Raw genomic sequence first — 15,910 nt, 5'->3', positions numbered from 1 at the left:
TCTGATTACTTGCAATCATCAAATTGTTGCATCTATGCTAACTATTTAAAATAGAAGCATTAAATAATGGAAGCAAGTGATACCCAATCGATGATTATAAGCATGTGGTCCAATGAGTCGTATATGAATTTTGACCCAAGATAAATTGAATCTAAACTTAAGTGGACTAACAAGTAACAATCATTGAAAGATGCCATTTAGATCGTCATATGATATGATATTATAATCTTATTTAAACCAATGTAATCACTTATATATATTATCCTCAATAACTTGGTGTCATGCTACATGCCCTTATATAAAAGCCGAAAGTGGTCTTTTAGTAGGCCGCCAATGATGGAAGTTATCATATATTATGATCTTTACATCATAAAGAACCTATTTTCTAAATATGGCAATCTATTAGTGTGTTGTTAGGTCCGTTAATTGTCGATCAAATTAAACTTTGATATAAATAGAATTTTACAAACTGCTCATTCTTTAAATATATAACAAATCAATGTACGTAACATATATGATGTGAGTAGATTTTAGTATTAAATCTTTTTTATTCATGCTACAAATATCATCGTCGAATCATTTCTTTTTCTGGATAGATACACATCTCAAGCTATTGAAAAAACTAATCAGCATATATAATAAGGGTAAATATGGTATTGTATCCACGAGTTCCATGTTGTTAGTAACTTAGTATTACGTTATTTTTTCTGATGATACAAATAGAACCAAAGATATTGTTTGATTGAAGTAAACTAATGTTAAATAAATTAGAATCTAAATGAGAAACAAGAACTAGCAATTTCAAATAAATGTTAGACAAATTACATAGAGATAATGTCATAGTCGGATTGAAGACAAGCTTAGTAGGAGTCAGTCACCCACTGAGATTTAATTTAATGAGACTATATTAAGTTTTGTAATGGTAATTTTGGTAAAAAAAAATATAAAAAAATCAATTAAGACACCTTATGGCTTTTGTTTTTTAAATAGCTCAATATTCTATATTTCTTCCGATCCTATAAAGTGTACTCATTCTTTCCTTTTAATGATCGATTAAAAAGATGTTAAGTGTTAAACGAAGAAGACAAACATGCAGATGTTTCATGAATTTCAAGTTCATTTGGAGAATTAGTTTTACCCGTTGGAACCACAATGGTGAAATATTTTTTAAGCAATGAAGATGTTTTTTGTTTTGCTATATTTAATGTAGTTCGTTTTTATAATTTCATGTAATTTATTTTATTAATTATTTTTTACCCCTACTAAGTTAAATGTCTGGATCCGCCACTGGATAATGTACACCTTTAATATTATCCAACTGAATTACAGTTAATCAATGGCATAGGCCACAATACAACATAATTAAGACTCCAGAACAGTCGGCCCCATAATTAAACTGCTGGATTGCGTTTCTAGTTCCAGTCTCAAGCCCATTTTTATTTCAGCCCATATGTTTATGTTTACTTCACAATGAAAGCCCAATTTGTCTAATGTGGCATTGTGAGTTTGTGGCGGTTGAAAGCAAACGTCCTATTTTCTTAACTCAAATTAACTTTATATAATTATATTATTAAAGTATCAACCTAGAGTTGACAATAATATACTTAAAGCCATTTCAGATTAAATGTTTTTTTAACGACTAAATATATTGTTCATGATGGAGTTTGAACCCCTAACTTTCTATTTCACACCTTAAACCACCTTACCACCTCACTAAAATGGGATGACGCCATTTCATATTAACTCGCATATGACTTGTGTTTAACTTTTCTTTTTAAACAACTAAATCGTATTTTACGCCAAAACCATTTTACGATCCCAATATAGTGGGAATGGCTAATTATATCACTTTTAAGCTTGTTTTCTTCGTAACCAGCAATTTATAAAAGCAGTATATTTGGTTGATATATTGATGCATTTATTAGATAATTAACATGTAAATGCGTGTGTATAAAATGGATGGATCAACTCTGTATTCTCTTTTGCAATTTTATTTTCAAGTGTCAATATCTTATTATTAGAATTACGAGTAAAAGTTTTGTTAGGAGAATATACCTTATTACCTTTACTCATATAATCAATCATTAAAAGAGTAATACATGCATGTTTATGATGAACCAAGAGCTCTATATAGAACATAAGTTAACATTCATTACTCATATAATCACTAAAATAACGAGCTATTTATGATTTTATAAAAGCATTACATTATATAATTAAAATAACGAAAATTATAAAAGGCGTCAATATATAAACAAAAAGAATTGTGAGGTAGCTTCGATATAGTATGTAAATTTGTATCTTGAAAGTTCTATTTTTTTTTAATCTCTCTTAAAGAAAAACATCCTGAAGTATGAGTGCATGGATATCATTTGTGCCACGTAAATCCATTAAAAAATTGACACTCATCTACCTTCATCACACGTGTCAACACATCTCATTTTTCTTATATTCCTAACACACTAAAACACAATCTCAAAAGCCTCATCGGCAGCATGTTTATTTTCTTCGGAAGTACTCACTGTCGGATTGTGGTTTTGTAATAACGGCCTTGCAATCACTAACCTAAATAGTCAACATACAGTCAAGATTTGATATGTTCGTTACAAAGTGAAAGTGAAGAACAGATGACTTATATGAAGAGCATGACTGTGCCTATTCAAGAAGTGTGAAATTTTTTTTATCGTTAGTATCGATGTACTATATATATATATATATATATATATGATTATATGAACTTATTAGTTGGATTTGGATTGAAGATGTAACTGAAATATCATAATCCTTTTATAATCAATTCTTTTTAGTTATTCTTTTATTTATAACGACGACTTTCTTGTGAGAGCCGTTTTCTTGTGAGAGCCGTTGCCCCCACTTGTCAGACTTACGTTGTCTTATTTGGGCCCATGCGGGCGTTTCCCATGAAACCATACTGTCAGGCTGACATGCGTTGTACAAGAGCAAAACCCCTGACGTAACACAAAGTGGAACTAAAACCCGGGTAGGCTCTTGATTCGAAAATTAAAACCCGGGTAGACTCGTGATTCGAAAATTAAACTTACATCTTTATTAAATAACTTAAGCCCCTGCCATTATGTCCTTGATACTACTAACTGTTATATTTATTTTATGCATTGCAATCTAAGAAAATCTGAAAATTAAAAATTCCAAGTGATGTGAATGGTAAATTGGAAGATTGAAAAAAAAAACACAATTGCGCCTATCCCTATCTCAAATTATGTATGAAAACTGAAACGCATTACAAAATAAAAAAAGAAAAAAACTATTATTTTATAATTAAATCCTTTTATGAGGTAAACATAACTTAAAAGGGAAAAAAACTATCATTTTAAAAAAGTATGTAATTTTGTAAGTTTAAAGAGAGTTATATTACATCAAATTTGTGTGTTTTTGACAAACTTTTAATCCATTAATTATAGCTTTTCTTAAACAGTTCATTATTGTCGACATTCAACAATGCAGCTTGCAATAGTTGACAAATGTATAGATTACTATCTTAAACAACTCATTATTGTCGACATTCAACATTGTAGCTTGCAATAGTTGACAAACAAACATATAAATAACTTTTTTAGCTAGTTAAGATACAAAATGTGTGATGTTTGTGTATTTTAAAACATACGAATACAGCTGCCAGTTTTTTACTGCTTTCAGCATTTCACATTTGGTCATCTAAACCAGCAGTGTCTCTGTATGTTACATTTCTCGTTAATCGAATAGTTGATAGCCATTAGTCGTATACAAGGTCAACTTTTGGCTCAAATCCGAGTCGATGCTGGTTAGACTCAGGTTGCTCATTGACAACCAAACGGTTTTATAAATCGATGAGTAAACTAGCATAAAACATCCTAACATAAACACGAACCTTAACAAGGCAGATATACATACATTCTAGGAGGATCATTTATTATGAAAAGAAAAAAATCTGCAACATCTATTGACCCTGTGACGTGGCTGGACTGTGCATGCAAATTCATCACCACCTCAACAAGGCAGTGTCATATGTTCTTATACGAAAAGCAATTAATAAAAAGCAGCACAGTATAAAAACAACATACATAACTTAAGCCGAAAGATTAACCTTTGTCTACACAGATATCGGCTCCGGCAATGCCTCCGGTGGAGTGCCACTGCTACCGTTGAGCACAGTCACATTACCATCAGAATCAACATCCACGATTACCGAATCGCCTTCCTTAATGTCACGAGCAAGCATCTTCTCTGCCATGCTGTCTTCCAGCAACCTCATGATCGCCCGTCTTAATGGCCGTGCACCATAGCTCGGGTTGTAGCCTTCCTCCACCACACGGTCCCTGAACCTCTCGGTTACTTGAAGTTCTATTTCCTTGCCTTTTAGCCGCTCAAAGACTTCCTTCAACATGATGTCAGCAATTTCTTTGACTTCCAGTTTGGTCAACTGTCGGAACACGATCATTTCATCTAATCTGTTTAGGAACTCGGGCCGGAAATATTGTTTTAGCTCTTCGGTCACCAGGCTCTTGATTCGGTTGTAGCTGCTGTCTTTCTCGTCGTAATCGAGGTCAAACCCGATTCTCCGCCCACCTTTTTCGATCACACTGCTACCGACGTTTGAAGTCATGATCAGAAGCGTGTTTTTAAAGTCAACGGTTCGTCCTTTGCTGTCAGTCAACCGCCCATCTTCAAGGATTTGAAGCATCATGTTGAACACATCAGGGTGAGCCTTTTCGATTTCGTCGAATAGGACCACGGTGTAAGGGCGGCGGCGGACCGCCTCGGTTAACTGACCACCTTCGGTGTAACCGACATAACCAGGAGGTGAACCGATTAGTTTTGACACGGTGTGTCGTTCCATAAACTCACTCATGTCGAGCCGGATCATGGCTTCTTCTGAGCCAAAGTAGTAAGCGGCTAAGGCTTTCGCGAGTTCGGATTTACCGACACCAGTGGGTCCTGAGAAGATGAAACTAGCAATGGGACGGTTGGGGTTTTTGAGGCCAACACGAGCACGACGGATGGCTCGGCTGATGGCTTTCACCGCTTCGTCTTGACCGATGATACGTGTGTGGAGTGTTTCTTCCATTTTGAGGAGACGATCCGATTCGTCTGTTGAAACTTTTTCCACTGGTATGCCTGTCCATGATGATACGATGTGCTGAATGTCGGCTTCGGTTACAGTGGGACCCTCCTCTCCTGCCTCAGTCTCGGCTTTGCTCATCTCTTTGTTCTTGTCCACAAGAGCGGATATTTGAGTTTTAAGATCCATTTCCCTATCACGCAACTCGCCAGCCTGTCAAGAGTAGAATAATAATCTTAGTATATCAATTGTACAGAAATAACGGGTCAAACGGGTTTTGACCCGTTCAAACTTGGTTGACTTATCAAGTACCTTTTCGAAGTCTTGGCCACGAACTGCTTCATTCTTTTCTTTTGTTATCTGCCTAAGTTCTTTCTCAAGCTCTTTAGCTTCTTCTGGAAGCTGAAAAGGATACATAGATCATAATTAATGGCTGATTAAAGTAAAGAAAACAAAATAAAGATATACAAAACATATACGTACTTGTGCATGACGAAGTCTAACACGAGAACCGGCTTCATCGATTAAATCAATAGCTTTATCAGGCAGAAAACGGTCACTACAGGTTTAGATAAATCATCAGATACGTGTATCACCATTATAAGATGATAATCAGAAACAAATAAAAAATTTGTATACCTTATGTACTGATATGAGAGTTGGGCAGCAGCTACAAGTGCATCATCAGTGTAACGAAGTTTGTGGTGAATTTCATATCTTTCACGAAGCCCCCTTAGAATCTGTATGGTTTCATCAACTGTGGGCTCGGGCACCTTTACGGGCTGGAACCGTCTCTCTAGTGCTGGGTCCTTCTCAATATGCTTTCTGTACTCATCAAGGGTTGTCGCCCCAATACACTGCACCAATTGATAGTCAAGTCAGCATTTTTAATCATCATGTGCAATTGATGATGTCATCTTTAAGGTTTAAGGTTTCACTTACCTGTAATTCACCACGAGCAAGCGCAGGTTTCAAGATGTTAGCAGCGTCAATAGCTCCCTCTGCAGCTCCTGCTCCAATTAAAGTATGAACCTCATCAATAAAGAGAATAATTTCATCACTTTGCTTAATTTCCTCCATTAGTTTCTTTAGTCTCTCTTCAAACTCTCCACGGTACTTTGTGCCAGCAACAAGTAGACCCATATCCAGAGTTATAACCTGAAAAAACAGGACCATAAATCACAAACAATGTTATTTTGGAAAAAATAAGACAACAAAAAACCAAACAAGTGTGTTTGCAAATTGCAACTCACTTTCTTCCCCTCAATTGTTTCTGGAACATCACCATTAGCAATTCTTTGTGCAAGACCTTCTGCAATAGCAGTCTTTCCAACACCTGGTTCTCCAATTAAACAGGGGTTGTTTTTGGTACGACGTCCAAGAATTTGAGTAACTCTCTCAATTTGTGGCTGCCTTCCAACAACTGGATCCAGCTTACCCTACATAATAAAGGAAACTAACGGTAAAAAAACCAAAAAAAAAAAAGCTTAAAGGTACATAACTAAAGATAACATGACAGTAGCTACCTCTTCTGCTAGCTTTGTTAAGTTAGTACCATATTCCTCCAGTGTTGGCATCTTGTTACCAGAGGTCCCACCACCAACTCCTGCACCCACAGCTTCTGCACTCTCACCAACCATTCTGATAACCTACTCAAAACGGTTGATTAAAACATAATAAAGCATGAATATTGATGAATGAAATTAAAAAATGGAGTATAGATGAGTATATAATGGAGATAATTCACCTGTGTGCGAATGTTATTCGGGTCTGCACCTAGATTCTCAAGGACACGAGCTGCTACACCTTCACCCTCACGAAGCAAACCAAGAAGCAAATGCTCTGATCCAATATAATTATGACCTGAAACAATAATCCATGGTAAAATACGTTAGCCAAATTTTTTAATTTACGAAGATTCGATTTAGATACACAAAAACATATGAAATGTTTGGACAAGGGAATTACCGAGTTGTCGGGCCTCTTCTAATGAGAGTTCCAATACACGTTTGGCACGAGGAGTAAATGGAATCTCAACAGCAACAAATCCACTACCCCTACCAATAATCTTTTCCACCTCAACACGTGCATCTTTCAAATTAATCCCCATTGACTTCAGGACCTTTGCTGCAATACCAGTGCCCTCACCAATAAGACCTAATAAGATCTGCTCTGTACCCACAAAATTGTGGCCAAGCCTTCTCGCTTCCTCTTGTGCAAGCATAATTACTTTAATAGCCTTTTCAGTGAAACGTTCAAACATGGCTTTTGGTACAACTCTAGAAGGCTTTGCTTTTCTAACTGAAGTGGCAGCTGCAACTTTTGAGTGGAAATCTTGGCCTCTTTGGACCAAGTTGTCTAAAGCATTAGCTCCCCGCAAACCAGAAAAGGTTCTCACCCTCATTGATGGAGGTTGTAGGCCACACATCATCTTGACTGCTCGTTTTGCATTACCAGATCGCTTTGAACGGATCTTGCTTTCACTTGAAACTGCTGAAGGAAAGCTGGTAGATTGCACCAAAGCCCCTGCCATGATTGCAGCCAGAGAATTCTGCAAAAACAACAGATTTCTATAATATTCAGAAGAATAGATATTAGAATCCAAACATAAGCTTCTAGTACTAACTTCGCACGAAAATCTGATGATGTTCAATATAACATAACTCTGGTAATGTGCTCAAGCCTCAAAACTATGAAAATAATGTTCCTTTAGTAACTCTAAAACAAGCTTCCAACTATAGCAATATATTTCTCTTCATAATGACTGTTTATTAATGCATAAGGTAACACACCAACATGCAGGTAAGCACTTATCGTTACATTTCAATCACAAACTACAAGACCATAGGATAACTCAAGATAATTCGTGGCATAAGAAAACAAACAAAATCCAGAATTAAACGTCGAAATGAATACTTTCCTCTTTCAAACAACTTTTTTAAAAGCCTGTCAGCATTAACACATTACGAGTTCACTTACGAAAATAAATTTTCTTTAGTAACTCTAACAAGCATCCAACTATAGCAATATATTTCCCTTCATGACAAGTGTTTAATATCAACAATGCATAAGATAGCGCACTAACGTGCAGGTTAGCACTTGCCGCCACACTTTAATCACAAACTACAACACCATAAGATAACTCAACAAAACAATTAACCGTCGAAATGAATACTTTCCTCTTTCAAACACCTTATAATTTCACCTTTAATGTACTAATACCTAACCGAAACAACTCACCAATAATACAAGTATCATATCAACATAATATTAAGCATCCACACGATCACATACAACTCGTAATTAATAGAAAGTTAGAATCAAACACTAATATACCGCTAGGTTATCAACGATTACATCTTCTTCGATAACAATTAAAATTCAACGAAAACGCAATCAATTTCAACAAAATGAATATTATGAACGCATACTTAACAGAAATTGAAATCGAAACCCTAACGTATACAAACGCATACGTAAAATTACATAAAACGAATAATTTAGGTGTAAATAATTCTGTACCTAACACGAATAAGATTCCAATTAACCGGCAACAGTTAGCCGGATTGAAGAAGAGATGAGGTGAATTGGATTGAATTGAATCTGTAATCTACAATAATAATGATAATAATATCTTGTTTGTTTAATTTTAATAGTAAAGTGAAACAACAAGAGGCAAAGAAGGTATTGATTATTATTTGTACACGCACGCAATTCAATCCGGTTCAGAAACTTCATACGGTGCAATAATAATATGAGGATAATATAATCACTTGGATTGCTAGTGTGACGTGGCCGGTGAGGATGTGGTCTCTCACGGACCGTTGGATGGTTTGGTGGTGTTGATGGATAAGAGAGAAAAATATCCAAGATATTTGGTTATTAACTTATTATTGTTATTCGTGGTTAAAATTAACCCAAGAAATGAGATGTGGTAATGGTGAGTTTTGGAGTGTTAATTTTATTTTTCGAACGGTAAAACTTTTTATAAATAACAAACAAAACACCGAAAAAGCATTTTCTCCGCACTCGGAAGGAAGATACCAACAAGAAGGAATTGTTGTTTAATTTGTTAGAAATTGTTGTAAAATAAATAAATAAATAAGTTGTTTTAAATGTTAGCTAACTTTTAGAAGAAAATTCAAAATGTGTTTCTATTTTTTTTTTAAAAAAAAAAAGAAGTTTTGATGAAAATAAGACACTTACATCGAACTAATTTTATGTGACCGGGTTAAATTCACTCAAACAACTTTGATTAGTGTTAATAATTAAGCAGACAAGTAGAAGAATAATTAACCTCTTGTTTATGTTGGTGTCTGTCATCCTATATGACCTGGATTAAAATGGCTATGAATGACAGATTTAACGTTTTTTTTTATCAAAAGTAAGAGGTTTGGTCTATGCTTTATTACAGATAGTCATTCTTTTGGAGAAATGGTTGAAAATGCATGCGGGTACACTGCAACAGACTCTTTCTCATCACTGACTTGGTGGGGATTCATTCTTTTACTCATTGCCTGCCATACTCATTTAGTAGACAGCGAGCAGCAAGTACCTACTCCTATCAATATGAAAAGAAGCTGAATCTAACTCGAATTTTAAAGAGCTTGAAAAAGTAAGGGATTCAAAGTCAAAAATTCAATCATTTCGTAGATTTGGTTCAAATTTTTTATGCGGTGAAAAGACCTTCAAATATAAAGTTTTACGCTTTGATGCGTGTCCCGTCCACCTCGTGTAAATGCAATCAATGTGGATTCTGAAAAAGAAAAAATTGTATGCCTGGCAAACATAAAACAAGACACATAACGTGTTAAAAGGTAAGTGTAACTTTTCGGAAGTGATGATAAGACTCGAAAGGTAAGTATAAACTGCGTTTACATTTAATTTATCAAAATTTAGCACTTATCATGACTCTCCAAAACATATCATATACATCAACTTGATGTGAAAAAAAATGTTTAATTGCAAATAGAACTCAATGAAGTTACGTACAATTGTACATGCATCAGCCTACCATTTAAAAAGACCTCATGCGTCTAGACTATATTTGTTTGCTACAAAAGTATTTTTTTTATGAACTCAAGCAAGCTTTCTTTTCTGGTTCACTCATAGTAAACCTTAACATTACCATGTTAGCTAACTTTTAGAAGAAAATTCAAAATATGTTTCTATTTTTTTTCTAAAAAAAAAAAGAAGTTTTGATGAAAATAAGACACTTACATCGAACTAATTTTATGTGACCGGGTTAAATTCACTCAAACAACTTTGATTAGTGTTAATAATTAAGCAGACAAGCAGAAGAATAATTAACCTCTTGTTTATGTTGGTGTCTGTCTATCCTACATGACCTGGATTAAAATGGCTATGAATGACAGATTTAACGTTTTTTTTATCAAAAGTAAGAGGTTTGGTCTATGCTTTATTACAGATAGTCATTCTTTTGGAGAAATGGTTGAAAATGCATGCGGGTACACTGCAACAGACTCTTTCTCATCACTGACTTGGTGGGGATTCATTCTTTTACTCATTGCCTGCCATACTCATTTAGTAGACAGCGAGCAGCAAGTACCTACTCCTATCAATATGAAAAGAAGCTGAATCTAACTCGAATTTTAAAGAGCTTGAAAAAGTAAGGGATTCAAAGTCAAAAATTCAATCATTTCGTAGATTTGGTTCAAATTTTTTATGCGGTGAAAAGACCTTCAAATATGAAGTTTTACGCTTTGATGCATGTCCCGTCCACCTCGTGTAAATGCAATCAATGTGGATTCTGAAAAAGAAAAAATTGTATGCCTGGCAAACATAAAACATGACACATAACGTGTTAAAAGGTAAGTGTAACTTTTCGGAAGTGATGATAAGACTCGAAAGGTAAGTATAAACTGCGTTTACATTTAATTTATCAAAATTTAGCACTTATCATAACTCTCCAAAACATATCATATACATCAACTTGATGTGAAAAAAAATGTTTAATTGCAAATAGAACTCAATGAAGTTACGTACAATTGTACATGCATCAGCCTACCATTTAAAAAGACCTCATGCGTCTAGACTATATTTGTTTGCTACAAAAGTATTTTTTTATGAACTCAAGCAAGCTTTCTTTTCTGGTTCACTCATAGTAAACCTTAACATTACCATGTTAGCTAACTTTTAGAAGAAAATTCAAAATATGTTTCTATTTTTTTTTAAAAAAAAAAGAAGTTTTGATAAAAATAAGACACTTACATCAAACTAATTTTATGTGACCGGGTTAAATTCACTCAAACAACTTTGATTAGTGTTAATAATTAAGCAGAAGAATAATTAACCTCTTGTTTATGTTTGTGACATTCGTCAATTTCGGGTCACTTTTGTTATGTAAACCCGACCCGTTTGTAACCCGAACATTTCAAATATATAAAATATTGGATCTTGTCATTTAAAATATATAAAATATATTTTTTTTATATTATGCATTGTTTGACCATTTAAACATACCCATTTTTATGCAAACCATAAAAGAATCTTTATACCCAACCCTTCACTCTTTCCCTATATATACACACCCATCTTCTTCATTTTACTCTTGCTACATCTCCAAAAACTCTCTCAAACTCCATAGATTCAAGGTTGTTATTTCTTATGTATTCTTGAAGTTTTGACTTCTCAAGTCAAACTAACTATAGTCTTTCATTCTAACTTGTTCATCTAACATTACTAACTCTTGAATATGGTGGTACAACATATAGATAATACACACCCCTTGTTTCCTTTATTTGTTACTTCACCGACTTTGGTTGGTTAAGTTTCGAATGTCATAAGGCAAGGCTTCATGGAGGACTTCGTGTTCTTAATATATATTTACACACACATAACTTATTATACATATCACTTATGACTAACTTCTAACCCTTTAGTTTGTTCATCTTATTTACAAGTTCCATGGTGTGGGTTTGTATAAGACTAACCTCGGTTTAACCAAAACTAGTCCAAACCGGAAACCTAACTTTTGTTTACTAGTTTTGTTAAAATAGTTGTTTAAACATGTTTATTGCTAGATTTGAGTTTCAAAAATCATTTTTACAAGTTCTTTGATATTAAGCATATGGAATCCATCTATGAACTCGTTGGGAGATGGAAACCGAACTAAACCGAAACTTTTGCTTAAAAGACTTGTAGTTAACTTTTTTTGTTGTAAAATTTAAGTTTTCTTCATTTATAAACCAATATACAAGTTCTATGATATTTGGGCATGTAGAAACCATCTATGAACTATTTGTGAGATGGAGACCGACTATACCGACTTTTACTCGCTTAAGACACACAAGTGTGTTTTTAGTTATCAAGACTTGTATATTTCTTTAAAAAAATAGTTTACAAAATGATTTTAATTATTTTCTTAAGTACTTGGAATAGCTGGATCCAACTTGATCTCATAACATAGCTTGGACCGACAAAACCGAACACTCGCTTAACGTGCGTTGTTAGTTCTAAACAATAGATCTACATACTTGGTTAAGTGTTAGTATGTTTTAATGAGTTATCTCATAACAATTAATATTTTGGAAAGTTGACTTAGGGTTTGACCATTTGTCAAGACCCGAACACTCGTTAAAAACCCGTTTTAGTATCTTTAGCCTAATGGAACTTGCATTTTAGCATTTTCCCCACCTTATTACTTAACATTGGTTAAGTAAATATTAAGGTTAGATACTTTAACCCGGTTTCGAGCAAACTTACATTTTTTAAAAGGGTTATTATTATAAATTCTTAAATAATTACATTTTAAACCTTGAACTTTAATTGATTAGTTTTTGCAACAATTATTTTATTTAAAGATCTTCAAGACAACCTTTCTAAATCCAAGACTTACTTTTATTTAGGCTTCATACGTTAAACTCGTCGTTCCGGCAAATCTCCAAATAATCAATCTTTCAAGTTTATTACTTGAATGTGAGTAACTTCATACCCCGTTTTCTATCTTTTATTTTGGGGGTGACATTTCAACTTATCTAAACTAAATGTTTTATACTTGGGTCTTAAACCACAAACGTTGTTGTATACATTACTTGAATAATTGTTCGATTTGGTGTTCTATGCTTATTTGACTATGTGTTTATCGCTTTTGGATGGTGAAACTATAAATCCTAGACCATTTGGCAACCCCTCATGGCAAGGTGTCGTTAACTTAATGCAATTAACGATAACTATAAAATCCTAAACTATTTGGCAACCCCTTATAGTTGGGTGTCGCTAACTTGTTAGCGATAACTATTTATCCAAGTTTATAGCTATTATTTATGGTTTTGTATACTAGTTTTGTGGTTTTTCATACTATATATCTATTGTTCAAACTTATGAATTGCTCACCAACATTTGTGTTGATAAACTTTATTTTATGAAATGTTACAGGTTTGCATCTAGGTTGATTATGGAGTTCGGTGAAGAAAACGTCACAAATACCGTTAGGATATTAGCAAAACTGAACAATATTTGATTTGCTATATTTTGTTATATTTTGTTGTATTTGAGTTATGAATATTTGGTTATGTGACATATTCGATGATGTGAAATGAAATGAGTTTGTTAAATATTGTCGCTTTAAATAGTGTCATGCGCTTATGAGCAATCGTTGCACCCCGGCATGTTCCGCCGCCTTTGGTCAGGGTGTGACAGATTGGTATCAGAGCCATGACAATTAAGATAGGTGGTTAGACGTAACGACCTAGAATTGTTATGCTTAGGGTCATATACGTGTGTTCATATGTGTTTACTTTATCTAATTGTTCATATCGTATGTTTATTTATTAACTTGTTTAAAATTCACCAATATCCTAAATGATCACATACACACACTTTCATAGTATTTCCAAGGTATCCTTACCTTAAAACGCAAAAAGTAGATTTTCATTGTGTTTTATGGATTACAAGATTAACTTGGATCCCGTTGTTTCAAATCCCTTAAAGGTTGCGTTTATTTCGGGTTGGTAGCCATCATAGGAAACGAGAAATTATAAAATGACCATTTGACAAAAAGATTCCAAGAATCAAAGGTGATTTACTTACCTGGGATGGTTGAGTTATAATGCTCGTTTTCTAGGTCATAAATCGTGTTATAAATGTCAATTGTAACATCCCGAAATTTCAAGATAATATTAATTATGTTACTTAATAATAGAGAGAAAGTTTACCCGGGTTATCAGGAAATAAATAATAGAATAGGAGTTGGTATGGGTCGGGCTAGTGTTGGGTAATGGATGTGGGTTGTGGACTTGGATTAATTAGGATGGGTTAAATGAGAATGGGCCTTAGGTCCATGGGATCTCAGGGATATAAATACCCTAACACCCCAAAATATCTTCATTCTATCTTTATTCAAGCACACTCCACACACACATACCCAAAACCGCCGCCGGCCGGGCCGAGAAAGAAGGAAGGATCGAGCGAGGTCCGGGTAAGAGAGAAAGATTAGTGGTGATACCAAGATAAACGAGATCCAAACAAGCTCAAAAGGTATGATTCTTGATCTTGGAAGTTTAAAGATCCGAGCTTTTAGTGTATAAACGACCAAAAATGGTCGGGAAGTGTAGTGGGTGGTATTGACCCTTAACAAGGGTGTTAAAATCGCCCGAAATGTTGATCAGAAACCGAAACAGCGGACATCTGGGCAACTTCGCCTTCATCTGGGCAACTTCGCCTTCAAGCGATGAACTTCGCCTGCAAGATAAGTTCGCCTGATGAACTTCGCCTGCAAGCTAAGTTCGTCTGATGACAAGTTCGCCTGAGGTTTAAGTTCGCCTGAAGCTAAGTTCGCCTGAGGTTTAACTTCGCCTAAAGCTAAGTTCGCCTGAGGTTTAACTTCGCCTGAAGCCAAGTTCGCCCGAGGGTTAACTTCGCCTAAAGCCAAGTTCGCCCGAGGGTTAACTTCGCCTAAAGCCAAGTTTGATTAGAAAATAAATTATCAAGCGATAAGTCAAAGTAAGCTAATACTAAGCCACCAGATTAGATCAGACGAGTATTGATACGTGTAACTTGTACAGTCAGCCGAGCTCAGATAGAGAAGGGATTTACAGCTATCAGAAAAAGAAGCAGAATTCATGTGAGTTTCTAGCCCCATTCCTTGTTAATGTTTTCGGGGCTATGTGCATACTCGATGTGTTGTTAATACATTTATCCTAAGTGATAAGTGTATGTCATATGTGATACGTGTGATAGATATGAATGATTGTTTGTCGGTACGCGAACGATCTTCGGATATTGCGCGTACTGTCAGGTTAAAAAATAAAGGTACGAATAGTATATATCGAAGATGTATGAATATTTCAAATGAATACTTGTCGGGGCGTGAACGATCTTCAGATATTGCACGTAACGACAAGGGGTATGGTTGTTAAATGAATGAGGTAAAGAATGCCTAGAGTGTTCTTATGTTATAATGTAAGTATGTGTATATAGGTACACGAATGGCATGTGAGTTCTACGTTCGACATAGTAAGTTAGGATGGCAAATCCCTCTAGCTTCTGTCGGACATAGACTCGGCTGGTGATGGCGTAGTTAAGGACTGCGAGCCTTATACGTGAAGTAGATGATATATGTAAACGTAGATAAGGACTGCGAACCTTATACGTAGTGTAGATAGGCGTCAGCATAGGAAAGGACTGTGAACCTTATACGTGTTGTATTTGTAGCATAGGGGAGGACTGCGAACCTCGTACGTGCTATGAATTAGGTTGCAACATAGGGAAGGACTGCGAACCTTGTACGTGTTGTGGATGTATTTCAGCATAGGAAAGGACTGTGAACCTTATACGTGCTGATTTTGTAGCATAGGGGAGGACTGCGAACCT

At 34.9% G+C, this 15,910-nt stretch overlaps 1 protein-coding gene across 1 annotated transcript; it reads right to left on the bottom strand.

Annotated features, from left to right (window-relative positions):
* Nucleotides 1-3,906: 3,906 nt before the first annotated feature.
* LOC143605469 (ATP-dependent Clp protease ATP-binding subunit ClpA homolog CD4B, chloroplastic) lies at nt 3,907-8,705 on the bottom strand. The gene is made up of 10 exons (XM_077081567.1): nt 8,600-8,705; nt 7,046-7,628; nt 6,825-6,940; nt 6,604-6,726; nt 6,331-6,516; nt 6,020-6,235; nt 5,717-5,934; nt 5,561-5,636; nt 5,390-5,479; nt 3,907-5,290 (listed from the first exon to the last, which is right to left on the bottom strand). Exons 2-10 carry the CDS (start codon nt 7,608-7,610, stop codon nt 4,109-4,111), a joined length of 2,772 nt encoding a protein of 923 aa, XP_076937682.1. The 5' UTR covers nt 7,611-7,628; nt 8,600-8,705; the 3' UTR covers nt 3,907-4,108.
* Nucleotides 8,706-15,910: the final 7,205 nt, after the last annotated feature.

Source organism: Bidens hawaiensis, unplaced genomic scaffold (genome assembly GCF_021521415.1).
Source record: "Bidens hawaiensis isolate Kalapana, Puna unplaced genomic scaffold, B.hawaiensis_p1.1 tig00069585_1, whole genome shotgun sequence".
Classification (NCBI taxonomy): Eukaryota; Viridiplantae; Streptophyta; class Magnoliopsida; order Asterales; family Asteraceae; genus Bidens; species Bidens hawaiensis.
The sequence above is the reverse complement of the archived record's forward strand: the minus strand, read 5'-3'. Positions and strand labels throughout refer to the sequence as shown.